Source organism: Amphiura filiformis, chromosome 12 (assembly GCF_039555335.1).
Source record: "Amphiura filiformis chromosome 12, Afil_fr2py, whole genome shotgun sequence".
Classification (NCBI taxonomy): Eukaryota; Metazoa; Echinodermata; class Ophiuroidea; order Amphilepidida; family Amphiuridae; genus Amphiura; species Amphiura filiformis.
This window is the reverse complement of record NC_092639.1, coordinates 63,049,365-63,068,704: the sequence shown is the minus strand read 5'-3', so window position 1 is coordinate 63,068,704 and position 19,340 is coordinate 63,049,365. Positions and strand designations below refer to the sequence as shown.

The following is a 19,340-nucleotide window of genomic DNA, read 5'->3' as shown; positions in this document are numbered from 1 at the left end:
GTTGTTGAGTCCGTAACATTTTCAATATCTCAGATTTGTCAACACATTTGGATATATCAACGTTCAGTCTTGAGGCAATGCCCTTTAGTTGTTTTATAGACGTACTATCAGTATTAGTGTTTCTCTACTTAATTCAGTGACTCCTCCATGCTTCTGTTGATATTCATGTTCTGCAAAAATGTTATGGAGAAGTTAAGAATAAATTGACACTTCTACCAACCAAGAAAATATATTGCACCGCTGGTTACTTTAACTTATCTGGTATCTCATAGATTTGAATCTTTCCTTTCTACTCCTACTCAATCTAGTGTTTAAGGTATGATAGTACATGTAGTTATATCGATGCACTTATTAAAAGTTTCGATTGACAGCCCTATCCCCGCTTTACACCTTCAAAATACAGCTTTTGGTATCAGATGGATTTCCATAACCCCAGTAAAATGTTAGACAAATAATGTGGACCAATTCTTGCAACGTTTCGTTACTTTTGTTGATTTATAATCTATTCTTACCCCGTAAGGCTGTTGTAGCTTTAATAGCTCCTTGAACATCAGCTTTAACCTGTTTTCTTTCGCCCGTTTGCGCTGTTATGTTTGGTTCTTTCAAGGATATGTTATCGGTTGTGTCAGTCGATGAAGACGCATCTTTAATATTGTCAGATACTGCAGCAGGTTTAGAGGAAGATTCAATGACAATATTCTTGGTCTCCTCAAATGTTGTGGAAGATATAGCAGAATTTTGCTCAGATATGGCATTACTCTCCTAGAGAAAAATTAAATCGAGGAAGTATTGTTACTGATTAACTAGCTTACACTTAGAATTTTGTTATTTTTCACTCAAAGTGATAAATGTAATGAAATTTAAAAAGATCTGACCTCCGTTGCAAGTGTATCTATTCCTGGGTGCTCATGCTCTCGTATATCATCTCCCGGCTTATGGTCCTGGTTCCGTGTTTGTAAAGGATGGTTTTCTGTTTCAGAAGCCATCTCACTGTGTCTAATTGTAAATGACGTAAATGTCCCTGGTGTATCAAGACTCTCCAATAACTCATCCGTATCCGCCAAAGGGGCACGTTCATCTAGATAATAGATCATTACCAAAAAGTATTTCACTGGAAATTATATGTATTTGCAAGAGAAGTTTGCGTTTTCACACTTGATTAAAATGAGTGATATTAGAAATCAGCAAATTTGTATGTTTAAGTGAAATGTTTCTTTAGAACACACACCTAGTGACGAGTGCAATAACTTTGAAGAATGTACTTCAACGAAAGCCATTGTATATATGTTAACAATGCCACAATTTTAATAAAACTAAATTTTATTAACTGTTCCACTAATGGTTTTGGTTTTAATCGCAATTTAGTGATTGAGCTGTATACTGGAAATAGGTATTATCCAGTTTCTTTGTATTTACATCTACATATTTCGTCATCTGGATCCTCTCTCTCTGAGTGTCCTGATCCATTTGAAACACCGCTCTTCTTTCTGGAACCACCGTTCTGATTAACCGCAAACATCTTGGATTTTCGCACTCTTCAAACTCGTAGACTACATCCATATATGCATTTAGGAACTCATCATGGCATAATGCTAATCCAGGGAACGCAATGGATTTTAGATCTTGTCGATCTGCAGACCTCAGTGTCGTATGCAAAGCAGTTCTAAACTTTGCGGGGCCTTTATCCAGCCGAACCTCTACGTGGAATAGTCTTTTGTTTTGTCCTATGTTCCCTGCAGACGTACAGACGATACCTCTATTCACATACAGTCCACCTTTTGCTTTTTCTTGGACATATTCTTGTCGGACAATATTCCCAGCCGCGTTCAATAATCCATCAAAGTCATCTGCGCAAGGGTAGATAAATCGCACCAACGACACAGCGTCATCCTCAGTAATATCACCTTCTTTTATCTGTATGCGAACCCTACGTCCGAATGATTCTATAATGTTATTAGCTGCTGCCATTATTAAATTGTTTGTCTTGAAAAAAAAGATAAGTACAATACGTAAGTAAGTAAAAATGTAACAGAAGTAAGTAAACTGGGCTCAAAAAGAAATTTTTCACAAGGTCATATCTTAAAATCCTCTCCATAAAAATGAACAAAAATTGCACACAGGATTACTTCAATACTCTGTGAATGTGGTCCCGGAAGCTGTTCCGTGTCAGTGCATTTTACTGTTGTGTCAGTTGGACAACTGCTTGCTACTGACATGTGTTTAGAGTAGAGTATTGAAGTAATCCTGTGTAATAATTTTATGTACATGTACAAAACTATGATATGTAGCCCCATATGATGAACCCTAAATAGCAAAATCGGTATCAATTAAAATATTTGAAATAATATTTGTTCGTCAGTGGACATCTTCTCAAACAATCCTAAATAAATAGGGTACTAGAATCTTGACGTCACCTTCAGCCCACCCAAATGCCATGGCATTTGATGATAACAAAGGATATAGCTATTGCATTCAAAATTTTAATTTTAATGTTATAAATGTGTTTTGGGTGGTATTTGTACGTGTGACTGTCAATAAATATTGAACTATACTAAACTATTCAACTTTTAAGTTTACGGACTTTACAAAGTTCTCGATCTTAAGGGGTTACGCTAATAAGTTAGCGTTCTCCGAAAAGTTTTTGATAAATTCATTAATTTTTCAAAATTAAAATTCCCAGTTTAACAAATCACGGTTGGTCTGACACCAATGTAAACATTTGTTTCGGTGTCCCAAGTTCATAGTCATTTACGCTGTTTTTTACAGATCGCCTGAAATTGCATATTTAGGTTTCAGCGATTGCTGAAAAAAAGAGTGATATGTTTCTGAAAAGCGTTTCCGTTTGGAATATAGATGCCTATTGTGGAGCATACTGTCCGTGATTTTAATTTAGACGCTCTTTCATCGACAATTTGCAACGTCTTTTGCACACCATACGGACTGCCTGGGTTAATCCCGATATTTTTAACAGTATTGGGTTTTTAACCAAACAACTAGCCACATTCTTTCTCTAGAAAAAGTATATACCTTGCTGTCATGGTGTCATGTTGGTATATACGTGCCGTGTGGTACGTTTTGTGTCACAGTTGTGTGCTGAGACTGTTTTCTATATAACTGTCTATTTCTTGTTGTTTTTCTATAGAGCCAATCCATGTCAACTCCATTGATGTGCACCGCAGCACCTCTTCAATTTTTTTTTCTTTTTTCTGTGTGGTGGTAGATATTGATGAGAAAGTAAAATCCTGAAAATTTGAGCTTCATGCTCTATTTTGTTTTCCCGTGGCATCAATTTGAAATTTAGGGGGTCACCGTAAAAAATGTGTCGCAATGCGAAAGACGATGTTTGGAGTTCCATAAATGTAAGGGAACCCCCTACAACTGTAAAAAGTATGTATCCTGGGGTACTTTTTTGTGTAAAATTCAAATCTGGTATCAGAAAACTTGTAACTCCTTTACTTTAAAAGACATAGGGCCCTCAAAATGCAAGTTCGTCCATCCAGGACCAACTTCGGGGGGCAGAACTCCAAAAGCAAAAATAGTTTTACTGTTCATTTGTTTTACAGTCAGAGCCCTTTGGTAGGACATTACTCTTATCCAATATTGAGCCTATTAGAATACTTTTAGCTGAAATATTACCCATGCAAAACTCCAATAAGAAGCAGATTGCGGCGATTTTGCGTGTTATTATAAAAAACAATATCACCTTTAAGAACAAAGCTATGGTGAAATATTTTCAGAAAATATTCTTAGGTTCATTATCTTTCCAATTCGCATAAAAAAGCGAACATTGATAGTCACCATATCCCGGCACCAAATTAAGGTTTTGACACACTTTGACTTTCACCTGGCCCACTGTGCAGCGCCAAAGACTACATCTTTTCCAAACGCAGCTACGAATTCTGTATATATTAAAAGGTAAATTATAATATTGTTACAATGAATTCAAAGTAATCTTAGAGAGACCCACATAGAGGAATATTACATTCATCGTGAGCCAATCTGCATTTTGTTGCCTGCAAAAGCCGACGATTAGACTGAAATTCTAAAATGAGCATTTCCAGATATCAGCGTTACTTTCATAGTAAGCTTAAAACGCATTGAAAAGATAAATTGCAGTCACAAAATATATAATAAGTCACCAAAACGAATGGTAACGTAGGTATGTGGAAAAGAACTGTATTAACAATAACAAAGTATGCGCCTAAAGAATGGTCTTTGGCATGTCGCTTTTTTGAAATATCACCAAAAGTATCAAATTTTGGAAAAACGTCCCAAAATTTAAAACAAACATGAAGTTTTCAAAATAAATACATATTCGAACACGGCGGCCCGGTCACTACCTGCCGCTGTGAACTGGGACACCTTGTTGCTTCCTCTCTCCAGTTATCTGTACTTCAAGTTCGCCCATACCCAGCCCTTAAGCTTTTGCTCGGGTCTTATTGCCGAATAACGAGCTCGGGGGAAGGGAACTATGGATTATTCAATGTATCACTCTAGCCTTTGCACGGAGTGGAGAAGGCTGGAGAAGCTCAGCTAATGCATATATAAAATCACTGACCACTTACCTTGTCTGTGTAGCAAATAAGTAATTTTGCCTAAATATTTTGATTGAGAACAGCAGTAAGACTTTTAGAGTTCATGAGATGAAACGGTTGTGCTGCAATGGTATTAATTATTGGGAGTATAACAGTCAATAGAAAAATAGTGAAAGGAACATTTATCACGGAAAATGATTCTTTTGTTATGCAAGGTCGTCTGATGTTATTTGTTTGTGAAATATTCCATGTAGAAGTTCGGCCAGATGAAAGCCTCGCAATGTTTAAAACTGCTTTGCGTACGACACTGAGGTCTGCAGATCGACAATATCTCAAATCCATTGCGTTCCCCGGATTGGCATTATGCCATGATGCGTTCCTAAATGCATATATGGATGTAGTCTACGAGTTTGAAGACTGTGAGAATCCAATATGTTTGCGGTTAATCAGAACGGTGGTTCCAGCAAATAGAACGGTGGTTCAAATGGATAAAGATACTCAGATAGAGAGGATCCAGATGACGAAATATGTAGACATAAGTAAAAAGAAACGGAGAATACCTATTTCCAGAATAAAGATCAACCAGGTAGGTGACTTTTGCAAGACACGATTAAAACTAACATTATAAGTGGAGCAGATAATAACAGTATTGTATTATTAACGCTTATGCATTGTTAGTGTACTACGAATATTAAATGACGTTTGTGCAAGTACATTAACGATACAAATTCACTGATTTCTAATATAATTAATTTTATTCAATTTAAAGATGAGACGCACACAGTGTTCTTACAAATGCATATAATTTTTAAGTGAGAGCTCATACTGTAATGCATATACTCATTGGTTATACTCTATTATACAGATGCCCCTTCGGACGATACGGATGAGTCATCGGAGGACAGATTCTTCGATGTAAGATTCTTTGTAATTTTATTACTAACTTTTTTCCAAGTTAAAGTTCATATCGTAATCCTTTTGGTAATGATATACCGTATTGTATAAATGAAAATGCTCCTTTGGAATATATGACTGAATTATCTGAGCTACGTGATGCACTGGAGACATTGACTTTTGTCCATGTAAATACGATGCGGCGGCGTCTGAAATAGAATTACAGACTCTGACACGGAAGCAGGACTATAGCCTATGAGCAGATGGGCTTGCAAATGAGGTAATATTCGTTGTATTTGTATTAGATTGACCACAGTTTTGAACGAAAAAGTAACGCTATTCGGTAACAAAACGTACTCCATCTACAATGGTTTTTTTTCTTTAGGAGAGTAATTCCACATCCTCTACATCTAACGAGACAGGAAGCATTCCTACTGAATCTCCCTTGTCAACTGACGCAACCAATAACATTATGGAGCATTTGCAGTTGGACACCTTGTTCGCATACAGATAAATTAAGGTGATATTACTAATGAAAACACCGAGTCGTTGGTGAGATTTATCTACCCTGGCGCAGATGATGTTGATGGATTATTGGACGCGGCTGGAGACCTTGTCCGACAAGAATATACCCAAGAAAAAACAAAAGGAGGACTGTATGTGAATCGAGGTGTCGTCTGTACTTCTGCAGGGAATTTAACACAAATCAAAAGAATATTCCATTCCATTGCGTTCCCCGGATTGGCATTATGCCGTGATGCGTTCCTAAATGCATATATGGATGTAGTCTACGAGTTTGAAGACTGTGAGAATCCAAGATGTTTACGGTTAATCAGAACGGTGGTTCAAGCAAATAGAGCGGTGGTTCAAATGGATAAAGATACTCAGATAGAGAGGATCCAGATGACGAAATATGTAGACATAAGTAAAAAGAAACTGGAGAATACCTATTTCCAGAATAAAGATCATCCAGGTAGGGCTACTTTTGCAAGACACGATTAAAACTAACATTATAAGTGGAGCAGATAATTACAGTATTGTTTTATCAACACTTATGCATTGTCGATGTGACGATAAAGAAGATGATAAATTGCGATCACGTGATGAACAGGTATTCTTAACACTCTCTATTGACTAGTTTATCGTTATCCAGTGGCGTAGATTTCTTGTTGACATTGAGGGAATGGGGGGTTCTTGCAATAATGCGAATCCAGCACCTTTTGGCGACTAAATTAGTTAATGGTACAAATGCGCGCGAATTGAGCGAAAAATTTAACAATTTTGAAGCAAAAGTGGTGAAATATGGTTCAGAAGGTGAATAAATTCGCGCGGAGCGCACAAATTTTGCAGTTTGGGGGCTAAAATGGCCAAATATGAGGTTAATTGGGTCAGAAACCCACACACAGTCGTCAACATTGGGTGTATGGACCACCCCTGGCAAAATATTGGGGGATAAATATTCCCCCACCATTCCCCCGGGATCTACGCTTATGTCGTTATCTTACGTCCACCTGAAATATAACACTACCAAGTCTCTCTCGTAGTTGTTTAAAATAGTATTATGTTATCAATCATCTCGTCCTTCGACCCCGTTTAGTACTTCTAATGTTGTTAAACGAGGGTGCCCAATTCATTATTATTATGTTATCAATCATCTCGTCCTTCGACCCCGTTTAGTACTTCTAATGTTGTTAAACGAGGGTGACCAATTCATTATTAGTATGTTATCAATCATCTCGTCCTTCGACCCCGTTTAGTACTTCTAATGTTGTTAAACGAGGGTGCCCAATTCATTATTAGTATGTTATCAATCATCTCGTCCTTCGACACCGTTTAGTACTTCTAATGTTGTTAAACGAGGGTTCATTACTTGCTATTTCCACCTTGTTTGAATGAACGTGACACACACTCCTATAAACTTTGAAGATTTAGCCAGGTCCTGGAGCCTAGTATTTAATTCTCCTTTGACATAAGAGCTAATAATTTGTCGTAGAAGTGATGTAATATTCGGATTAACTACCATTGCAATACGTCAAAAAAATTTCGAATACATCGCCCTGCACTAAAAATAAGAAGATTGCATACATCCCCTGCCAATGCCTGTATGTCTGTAATCATAGATTGAACATAATAGCGCTCTTTTCAAAGATCTGAAAGGTGCAAGTGATCAGCATGGTATAATGGTTCATTGCAGATCTAGGTACCGCGTGAACATTGTAGTGCAGTGCGATATGTTCAAACATTGTTTTAACCTATTGCTTTGGTAGTTAACCCTGTTACATCATCACTTGTACGGCGAAGGTTTAATACTTGTGAGTTGGTTAATCCACCTTTGAAACATTTATACTTACAAGACATAAACAAGCCGATTGAGACAAGAAAAGATATTCATATCACCATTTATAGCACACATATTGTGTTTTTTAAATATTTTAGAACACCATTACATTACCTCCACCTTGAACAGAGTTTGCATTTTCACTTACCAATTTGAAATCCCATTTTCTATTGAGGTGACCACTGAAACAAGTTGCTATTAGCAGCTATTAAAGTAATAATTTGCTTTCGGGACTTAAGCTTGGATAACAAATGACACAAATCACACAAATGATTGTTTAAATGTCTGCCATGTTGTTAACAAAGATTTACCGTATCATTGATGCATAACTATACCGTGCACTTGATGTTTTACTTAAGGGCGCACAACACTGGATATTACATTTCTCCCTTTTTTATGAGAATTTGGCTTCCAAACAAAATGTTAACTTTAACATCACATGCCTGTTTAAATTTGGTTCCAAATACATTTATCTCACAATCCAAATTCTGGTTCTGTATGTATAGTCAATAACAGTAATATCTAGATACTGTTTTAAAGTTCTTGATGCTTTAAGACAATGTTTTGTCTTGTAAAATGTTCAATAGCTTGGCTTGATTATCTAAAAGTTCTTCAAACTGATAAATGTTTGAATTTCAAAATGTTCATAACTTTTAAGTATAAAAGTTTAACATGTAACTTCAAATGTTCTCAACTTTTAACTGATAAATCAGCAAGTAGTTTAAAGTTCTGCTTTCTTTATAGTCTCTATTTGTCTTGGGTTTTTTTCAAGACATTTCTTATTTCAGTCTTTCTTAAACATGTGTATTTTCACATGTATCATTGTGTATTTTCACAATGTTTACATTGTTAAATAAACTGAAAGTAAGTTTCAACTTAAACTTGATTGTCTCTTGTCTGATTATTTCACTTTTCTGGTAATTTTGATGGCTTTTCAAAATATTATGAAAATAATTATTTCCTGAAAACTAAATTTCTTTTGCCTTTTAAAGAAATTTCCAAAATATTTGCATATTTTAGCAACAAAATAAATTCCAAAATATTTGCAAATTTTTTTATTTTTTTTTTTGCAAATAGCTTAGGCATTTTTTCCTGCCTATTTTTTCCTTTTTTTTCTCTCTCCTGATTTTTTTTTTTTTCAGGATTTTATGATGAAGTAAGTGTCCTTTCACAGTTCATAGTTCTTTCAGTGTCCTTTCACAATTCTTCATCCAAGAATCTTCAATCTTGCACTGATGATTCTCAGGTTTCGTAGTCACTCAGGTATGCTGGTTTCCGTCGACTCCTTTGTAGCCTTGGTGTCTTTGTCGTAGCCACTGGTTCAGGATCTGAAGTTAGTTGTGATGGTTCTTCTGTTGTTTCTTGTGGTTCTTGATTTTGCTGAACCATGTCTTGAACAGGTGCTTGAATATTTGCCAACATGTGTTCTCTCCAATATGGCGTTAACTCAGCTTGAACTTCATCTTCCCTGTTTTGCACTACAGCATTTGCCAACTTAAATCTAGCTGCATCACGGTAGATCTCTCTTCCATCCGTGACTCTTCTGGCTGCAATAGATGATCCATCAATTCTATATATAACATAGAATGCTGGTTCATAAGCTGTTGTCCATTTAGTCTTCTTTGTTTGCTTCAGCAATACATAATCTCCAACAACAAATGTATGCTGTTTAGTGTTCTTGTTTTCTGCCTGGTGTTTCACTTTATCTTTGTAATCTTGATCTCGCTTGTTGATATCTTGCTGAATGTCTTCTTGATCAGGATTTGTGATTATCTGATCTAGCTTTGTTCTGACTTTTCTGTTCATGAGCGCTTTGTATGGTGCTATTCCAGTTGCTGGGTGTGGTGTTGAGCGATACCCAATTAACATGTCTTGCATAGCTAGAATGCTATTTCTTCCTTGTAACTTGGCAATTTGTTCAGTCTTATTCACCATCTTCATGAAACTCTCTGCTTCACCATTCGCTCTAGCATGCTCCGGTGTCACTTTGTGATGTGTGAACCCCTCTTCTTTTGCAAAATCTGCAAATGCTTGTGAGTTGAACGGTGGGCCGTTATCACTTTCGACTCTTCTCGGAGTTCCGTGCGTTGCGAACATCTTCTTTAGCGCTTTCTTTGTAGGTTCCGCACTTGTCGAATAGGTAACTTCCACTTCAGGATATCTGGTTCTCTTGTCAATGCATACAAAATTGTAATGTCCATCTGGATATGGTCCTCCGAAATCTATCGCAACAACATCCCATGGTTTCTCTGGTATCGGTGTCATTTTGACAGGTTCGGTCTTGTGTTCTTTAGTTGTAACTCTACACTCGTAGCATTGGCCTATAATCTCTTCAACCATAGTGTTCATAGTTGGAAACCAGTATTTATCTCTCAGTAGTTTCTTGGTTTTCGTCATGCCAAGGTGTCCTAGACTATGTGCCGCCTTGATCACCTTTCTTTGAAGTACTCTTGAATAACAATCTGACTCATTCTGAAGATTATATCTTCCTCGATGTACAACTCATATCTGACGTTGTGGAATGGCTGTATGTCTTGATCTTTCTTGTAACAATCCCAGTCATTCTTCAGGATTCGCTGCTTCACCTTCTGCAGTTGTTCATCTTGTGCTGTCTCTTCTTTGATTCTATCTATCACTACTGCATGATCTTCTTCAATGTGCTTAACCATGTGCTCTGTTTCCTCGCTTTCTGTTTCTGGCAAAGGATGTCTTGATAGGAAGTCTAACGGATCTTGCTCATCTCTACCTGGCTCATAGATTAGTTCATAGTCAATGTCTTGTAGATCCATAACCCACTTCTCAATTCTTGGTGGTAGCTTAGCAGTTGCCTTATTGAACATTGGAATTAATGGCTTGTGTGCTGTTATGATCTTGAACTTCGGTGCTCCTAACAGGTACATTCTGAATCTGTTCTTCGCCCACTTGATGGCGAGAGCATCTTTCTCTGTCTGACTATATCTCTTCTCAGCATCTTCCATTGTTCTACTGATGAAGTGTACAGGCTGAACCCCTTTATCAGTTTCTTGAAATAAGCCAGCTGATAAACCTTCATGGAAACTAGCCTCTGCTCTAACTATGATAGGCTTCCTTGGATCAAAGAAAGCTATAGTCTCTGCACTTGTGATTGCTTCCTTGATTTCATTGAAACATCTGTCTTCTTCTGGACCCCATTTGAACTTTGCATCCTTATGTGTGATAGCTCTCAGTGGTGCTGTAAGACTTGAATATCTTGGTACGAACTTTGTAAGATACCCGACCATCCCGAGGAAGCTCATCACTGCTTGCTTCGACTCTGGAGGTTTGCTTTCTCTCACAGCTCTCACTTTCTCTTCTGTTGGTTCTAGGCCTTCTTTTGTGAACTTGTATCCATAAAACTCCAACTGGTCCACGCCAAATTTACACTTCTCTGGGCTAAATGTAATCCCATATTCTGCTGCTCTTTGCAGAACATTCTTCAGTGCTTCATTATGTTCCTCTTCAGTTGCTCCACCAATCAGAATGTCATCTCGTTGGTTCAGACAATTTGGGATGTCCCCAAATATTCTGTAGATAGTCTCGTCAAACATGTCCTGTGACGACTTGGCTCCGAAAATCTTTTCGGTCTGTAATTGCCCCATGGTGTACTAAATGTAGCTACCTTTCTGGACTCTGGATCTAGCATAAGCTGGTGATACCCTGCTTTCATGTCCATCTTGGAGAAAATCTTACAGTTGTGGAATTTGTACGCAAAATCTTCTACTACCGTTGCTTGCGAAATTCTGTTACGGTCCATATACTTGTTCGGTACTCGTAAATCAACACTTGCTCTGATCATGTGTGGCTCTAGATCTTCTTTCGGTGTTGTCTTGAATCTTGGTTTGGGTTGGACTACCAATGGACTACACCACGTTACCGACTCGCCTTCCGGTACTCTCTCAAAATCTCTTGCTTTTCGCTGTCATCTAACCATTTCTTCAACGGTGCTTGCAAATAATATGGTACTTGTCTCGGCTTCTGAGCTACTGGTGCCACTCCAGCTTGCATATTCAGCTTTGCATATATCTCCTTGTCTCCTTTAATGTCTCTAATTTTCCCTATTCCATTGAAGACTTGTGGATACCCATCAACGATTTTTTGGATTGATGATCCGCTTGTCTTTGCTGTATACTTCACACTTGAAATTTCATCTGGAATTCTGAGGTTATTTATCTTCCCAAGTGATCCATCTGGTCTTATCTCCAGCATGCCTAGATCACGTAGTGTGTACTTGCCAAGGAGTGGTGGTGAATTTATTCTTCCATAAACCACGACGAACTTGGTCTTGACTCCCCGTGTGCTGTTTCTCACCACAGCTTTGAACTCTCCTTTCACTGACAACTCGCTTTGCAGCGCACTCAGTTTGACTGTACTCTCAGTAAGTAATTGTTCATTCTCTGATCTGTGAGTGAATGCCTTGTATTGATGTTCATCCATGATGTTGACATCGGCACCGCTATCTGGGTCTATTTGAACTTCCACGTCATTGATCATTACAGTTACTGTATCACTACTATTGTCATTGTCATGTATCTTCTTCACTGGCCTGACTAAGTGTTTTGCTGACTCTCTGAAAAACTCATCATCGGAACTGGTTGATTCCGTATCTTGATACGCCTTCCTGACTTTGTGTTTCTTCTTTACACCTTGTGTTTCTTCTTTCTTCTTGCTTGTATCCTTGTGATAACTTGCTTCACAACATATGGCGAAGTGGTTATACTTGTTACACTTTCGGCATCTCTTCCCGTATGCAGGACAATTTTCACCTGGAGCGTGGCTGTCGGTTCTACCGCAGTACTTGCATGCTTGCCCTGTCCCTTGCTTGGGGTAAGACTTCTTGTACTTTGATGTGTATGGCCTCTGGTATTTCTTGTACTTGGATACTTTGGCTGACTTGACATCGCCTGACTGCGCACCCATCTCTTTCAGTTGCAGTTGAGTATCTTCCAGTTGACCTGCTTCCTTGAGAAGTTGACTCAAGTTCCACTTCTTGTTAATTGCTTTCTGTACTAGGCTTTGCTTTTCTATCGTTTGGATTAAATGTTCCAAAATACGTTCCTCGTAGCTATCGCCAAACTCGCATTCTGTTGCTTTTTCTCTCAGCCTGGCTGCATATGCCACAACTGTTTCCTTAGAGTTAGGTTTCATCTTCAAGAACAGATACCTGGCATGGTGTTTATTTTTCTTAGGAGTGTAATAGTCATTCAACTTTTCTCTCACTTTCTCGTACTCATTACCCTGTGCTGGATCTGGTAGACTCTTTGCTAGTCTAGCTATGTCTTTGCCTCCATAAATTATGAGAGCATCTTTCTTATCTACTGCCTCAGTTATCTGTTAATATCTGAACTCCCTCTCTATCTCTTCTAACCAATCTTGCCATGCTATACCAACGCTAATGTGATCATCCACCGAGTGTGTAAATGGATCTATTTTCAAGTTCCTATTGACTACTGTAACGGTTGCTTCTTGATCACCCATTTTTCTTGTCTTCTTCTTCTCTTATTTTCTCTAATTTCTTAGCGTCGACTCACCCTAACAATGCTTCTGGCGATGGAGGAAATATTGCTTTACCTTCCGCTGTAGGAATTGTTCATCCTCGTCGCCAATTTCGGGACTTAAGCTTGATAACAAATGACACAAATCACACAAATGATTGTTTAAATGTCTGCCATGTTGTTAACAAAGATTTACCGTATCATTGATGCATAACTATACCGTGCACTTGATGTTTTACTTAAGGGCGCACAACACTGGATATTACATTTGCGATTTGCAAAATGTTAGTTTTCACTGATCTCATTGTCTCTTTTTAATTTCGAGCCAAAAAAATTAAATGAGGGAAAACGAAGAAAATTGCTATTTCGTTCCATTCAGAGCCTATCGTCAATGCGTGTATTATTAGTACGCCAATTGTTATTGAGCGGAGTTTCACGCAACTGGAACGCAAAAACTGCGCCTTTATGCAAGTCACTAGCACTTTCAGTAACAAAAATCGGAGAAAATGCTATATACCGTAAGACAAGAAGTTACATGCAGTACTAATAATGTTGTCTCTTATTGAATGCGCCAAATGCAACATTCAGTATGTGGGTGAATCTGGTAATATATAATATAAGAGAAAGAATGCATAACCACAGATGTACCATCAAGCACCACGCCAAACACGTTGACAAGCCAGTCCTTCCAGATCACAACATCGATGATGTCAAAGTCACGGTCATTGAATCCCTTGGTCGCCAATCCAAATTTAGACGCCAGCAGCGCGAGAAATTCTGGATCAACAAGCTTCATTCCCTTCAACCCGAAGGCCTTAATCTTATTGAATAGGTATTTTCGCCCCCCCCCCACTTTGTCACGCGCGCGTTTTTACGGTGCGCCTTCACACTGCGACATTGTTAAGTCGCGATTTTTTCATGCTTGTTTTTTTACGCGTTACGCATTAATTTTCTTGCTTGTTTTTAGATTGTTTTCTTGTGTCATTTTATAATAAAGCCTGAAGAAGGTACCGAAAATTTGCTGCTAATGTACAACTGTTTCCCGTCTTCCCGTCTTCACGGGAGTGCATCTTTAGAGATCCAGTTAAAGTATGTGTATTTCGTCAACTTTCTGTCTACAAATTGGAACGTATAAAAAAGACGTGGGTCCTGAGAATCTTTTCTACCATGTAGGCATTTTTGTAACCCGCGAGTTTTATTCCATTTCCATGGCAACGGTTACACTATTTAAGGATTTTTTGTAGTTTTTACCCAATGATCACATTTTAACTAGCCATTTCTGTTACTAAATGGGGTAGAAACTTCAAATTTGTAGAACACACGACACGTAGATATTTAATATATGTGGACAAATCATAACTTGATTCATTTAATTTTTGGGTGAAAATTACATTTTTGGGTGATTTTTGTGCAATAAATTTTTTTTTTAAATGACTTGTGCGTCATGGAAACCGAATCAATTTATAAACATGGATGTTTGGATCAAAAAGAAAAGTCAATCACAGAATTTTTCTGTAATTTTTGACCTATGACCACTTGAAATTCATAAGTTTGCATATTTTTCAGTGATATTGGTGATTTTTTGCAATAATAGACCCCTTTTCACTAGTATTTGCAATTTTTTGAATTGTAAAAGTATGAATTACAATAATGTACAGGTCATCTTTAATTTTAAGCTATTAGAATTCAACAGTTCAACATGTTAAATATTTTGTATTTTTCAAATGACAGATACGCGATCTATGCCTTGCGGCTGCAACTGGTGATTACGACACTTGCAAGTTCCTACTAGGGAAGGGTACGGAAGTCGATTGCTCCAACAGGGTAAATAAAACGATACGTATTTTAGTATTTAATGTAATGCGTTGTTACTCAGACTATTGCAAGATTTGTTCACAATTGCTCTTGTATAGCCATTAAATTAGCTCTTAAGAAAGCATGACCAGAATAAATACAATTTATACGCAGCTCACTAGAACGAGTGAATCCTTCAATGCCAATGAAGAACCACATCGTATTTTCATATAATCATAGAGTGTATTAAAACATGATTGCAAACTTTGGTGCAAATCTAGATTAGCTGTCAACTACACTCCATAAACACCTAACCATGAAACAGAAAATACGCACGCAAAACAATCAATCATTAAAAACCCATAACTCAAATCTCATCCGTTTTTTGATTATTCTTGCTTGATCTAGTTTGGGGTTACTCCTCTACATGAAGCCTCTTCAGTTATTACTTGGAGCAGGTGCTAATGGTAACAATAGAGCAGGTCCTGAGCTTGATGAAAAAGGCCATTACACCAAGCTGCGATGAATAGTCATGATAACGTATGTAAGGTGCTACTTGACGCTGGAGCTGAGGTCAACGCTAGAACCAAACAGAGCCAAACGCCACTATGGCTTGCTGCAAAGAATGGTCATGGTACTGGGTGTCAGGTGCTACTTCAAGCAGGTGGCGTCATTAACGTTAGAGCAGGTCTGGAAGACTATGAGACAACTCCATTACATGAAGCGGTACATGCTGGGCATGAAAGTGTCTGTGCGATGTTGCTTGATGCTGGAGCTATGGTTAATGCACGAGCAGGTGTAGCGATTGACGAGGTAACACCATTGCACGAAGCTGCAAAGACAGGAGGTGATGCCATCTGCGAGCAGCTGCTTCATGCTGGAGCTGAAGTCAACGCAAAAACACGAAAGGGTAAAGAAGTAACCCCACTCTGGGTAGCTGCGCAGGAAGGCCAAGTTGTCGCGGGTCGTATTTTACTTGGAACAGGGGCTCTTGTTAACGAAAGTGCAGGCGCGGAGATGGGTAAGAGAACAGCATTGCATCAAGCCGCAAAAAATGGTCACGATAACTTCTGCAAGTTGCTGCTTGATGCTGGAGCTGCTGTTAACGCAAGAACACGATCGGGACAGGAGCTCACTCCACTAATGTTAGCTTCCCATCAAGGTCACGGTATCGTGTGCCTGAGCTTACTTAAAGCAGGTGCTTTTGTGAACACAAAAGCAGGGTTAGAGATAAATTTATTAACCCCATTACATCAAGCTGCTCAGAAGGGACACGATGAAGTATGCAGTATATTACTGGAAGCTGGAGCAAATGTCAATGCGAAGACTCGATATAGACATGAAATAACCCCTCTATGGATAGCTGCGCAAAATGGCCACGATGTCGTGTGTCAGATTCTACTTGACGCGGGAGCTGTAGTTAATGAAAAAGCTGGCACAGACAAAGATAAGAAGACGGCCTTACACGAAGCTGCGCAAAAGAATCACGTTAACGTCTGTAAAGTGTTACTTGGTGCTGGAGCTGAGGTCAATGCAAAAGCAGGTGTAGAGCTAAATAGATCAACAGCATTGCATGAAGCAGCACAATATGGTCACAATAACGTCTGCAAGATATTACTTGATGCTGGAGCTAACGTCAATGCCCGGACGAAGACATATTATGATACGCCACTTCACTTAGCAGCTATAAGTGTTGAAGTTAAGGTAAGGAACACTAAGGTAAAATTTATACTGAAGGGGGAACTTCCGTAGGGGTTCAACCCAAAGAGGGCATACTGTCAAACTTTAGTAGTAGGCGTAACCAATATTCATAATAGAATGTCACAACTGTACGTCTCCACAATTTTAATACACCCGTACCATCAAGCAGCTGGTTTCGATTCGGTTTTAGGTGGACGTACTATAGTTATGGTAGTAAATCAGCTTAAAGCCTTTATGTACGATCTTTTTAAATTTTTAGATTTTTCTTTTTTTCTTCCAAAATGATAAAATAGTGCAATCATTATGAAAGTTCTCAATGCATTTGGACTCGAAAAACATTGGAAATTTGCAAAGAAAAAACATCATAAACTTCACCTCTATCACTCGAAATATCTCGCACTTTTTGGATTAGGACGCCGAGTGCGGCCTCAGTGCAGCCAGTTTAGTTACGCTCCCTCCACATGTGTGGAGAGAGCTAACGTCAATGCCCAGATGAATCACGATCCACATGATCCATGGACAATGATTTTTTACTTGTCTTAATATAAACTCTTTACCCGGTATGTTGGAGTTGTGTATGGCTTCAAATTTTAAGATGGCTACTTCTGAATCATGTGGACAAATGGTCTAGCGCATTTGTACTATACTGACATTAGTTCGATAGCCATGATAGCGGCAAGGTTCGAGGCCCTGCCTTGCCATTTTAGGGAAATGAGGCTAGGCAAGTTTTAGACTTCTCCGTAGTCCACTTGTACATTTTGCATACTCTGTCTATTACATTAAATTATAAAACGCTAATTTGTATTGTGTGCAATTGATAGATTTTCACATCTGATATTTTCAGTCACCGTTCTCCCTCTGTTTGATAGCTTCCCAAATGGATTTTTTACTCGGGCTTTCGCGATCAATTAACTGGTAGATTCCAAAATCACAATTGTTCAGTATTGAAGTGAGCCATTATAATTATGCAATGATATGGTGCATTCAATAACTTTTATTGTCACTAATCATCTAATTATATAAACTCTTTATAACCATTTTACTATTGAATACATTGATTTTAATAAACATCGGTATAATTTTGAGTTCAACAGAATGCGTTCATCATAATTAATAATAACATATTCTTATCAAAATTCGACTATGGCATACGGTAGTCTAGGCGAAATTATGTATGGCGTATGGAGGTGTAGTTTCAAACAAAGGGATTTGCCATGCAATAGTTCCCCATTAAGACCTTATACCTCAATGCTTATGAATTCGGTGTTGAAAACTAAAACATTATAAAGGAATTAACATTTTTCATTATAGACTAAGACACGGGAACTCGATGAAGTCAGCCGTAAACGATATAAAGCAGTGTTCATAGTATTGCTACGCGCAGGAGCAGATCCAGACATACTTAAGGTGAAGGTTTAAAGTTTAGTAGTCGCTAGTTATTCAATCATTTTTGCAAAAATAATACCTGTGTCCAAAATCTCATGTCTTTTGTATGGTCACCAGTTTAGGTCAAAGGTCATAATGCTGTAAAATGTTGCTCCAATCATGCTCTGTGATACCTCAAACTCTTCTTCTCAACATAAGGAACAAAAAAGTCAATTGTCATATTTTTTGGGGATTATGACGTCACATAGATAGTATTCAAATTCAAAAAAGAAATGCTCCGATTCGCCCGAAACTCGTCTCAAATCATTGCTCTAATGATCCACACTAGTAATAATTTCATAATTTGTTTGATTTTTAAAAAGATTTTCTTAGGTTTTTTGCATCCATTAACTATATAGAGCATGCACTTGATGCACAGGTTGACATTTGATCCATTTGTTTCATCATAAAATGCGGTGATCAATATGTGTAAGTAAGGTTTTTGTGCTTCTTTTAACTATATAGAGCATGCACATGATGCACAGGTTGACATTTGATTCATTTGTTTCATCATAAAATGCGGTGATCAATATGTGTAAGTAAGGTTTTTGTGCTTCTTTTGTCTAAATGAATAATTTGGAACAATCTGAGATAGGTTTTGGACGAATTGAATCATTTTCAAAATTTAAATATTATAATGTAAAAGGTCGTTGACCTTTGATCTATTTGATGTCATAATATCTGAACTACGCATCCTACAGAAATATGACAATTGACTTTTTTTGTTCCTTATGATGAGAGGAAGAGTTTGAGGTATTACACAGCATGACATTATACATTATATATTATATATTATGACCTTTGACCTAAACTGGTGAGCATACAAAGGAATTTTGGACACAGGTATTTGTGCATTCCATACACCTTTACAATGTATATAAACTTATTTCCAGCTTTTAACCACACCACAATGGTTAGCAAATTTACATAGGAGCAAGCTAGGAGTACCTCTCGATAACATTCCGATGCTTGTTTGCATAATAAAGGTGGATCATGATCATGAAAATGATGCCAATTGGCTCATTAATCAAGTCTCAATATCAAGGCAATAAGGTGCATGGTGGCGGTAAAGAGAACATGACAGAGATAGCAGGATATGCCGGTCGCATGCGAAAGTTGTTATGAATAAGTTTGGCGATCTTA

General features: G+C 37.9%; 1 protein-coding gene across 1 annotated transcript; it reads left to right on the top strand.

Annotated features, from left to right (window-relative positions):
* Positions 1-14,304: 14,304 nt before the first annotated feature.
* Positions 14,305-18,267, top strand: LOC140166997 (uncharacterized). The gene is made up of 3 exons (XM_072190478.1): positions 14,305-14,366; positions 15,575-16,775; positions 18,084-18,267. Exons 1-3 carry the CDS (start codon positions 14,305-14,307, stop codon positions 18,189-18,191), a joined length of 1,371 nt encoding a protein of 456 aa, XP_072046579.1. The 3' UTR covers positions 18,192-18,267.
* The last annotated feature ends 1,073 nt before the right edge of the window (positions 18,268-19,340 follow it).

What these genes read in the sequence shown, in the direction of transcription:
- LOC140166997 (XM_072190478.1), top strand. Translation starts at nt 14,305, where the DNA reads ATGTACAACTGTTTCCCGTCTTCCCGTCTTCACGGGAGTGCATCTTTA. An exon ending in TCTTTAGAGATCCAGTTAAA is followed by an intron (nt 14,367 to 15,574) that starts GTATGTGTATTT and finishes TTGATGAAAAAG; the next exon opens with GCCATTACACCAAGCTGCGA. An exon ending in CTATAAGTGTTGAAGTTAAG is followed by an intron (nt 16,776 to 18,083) that starts GTAAGGAACACT and finishes TTTTCATTATAG; the next exon opens with ACTAAGACACGGGAACTCGA.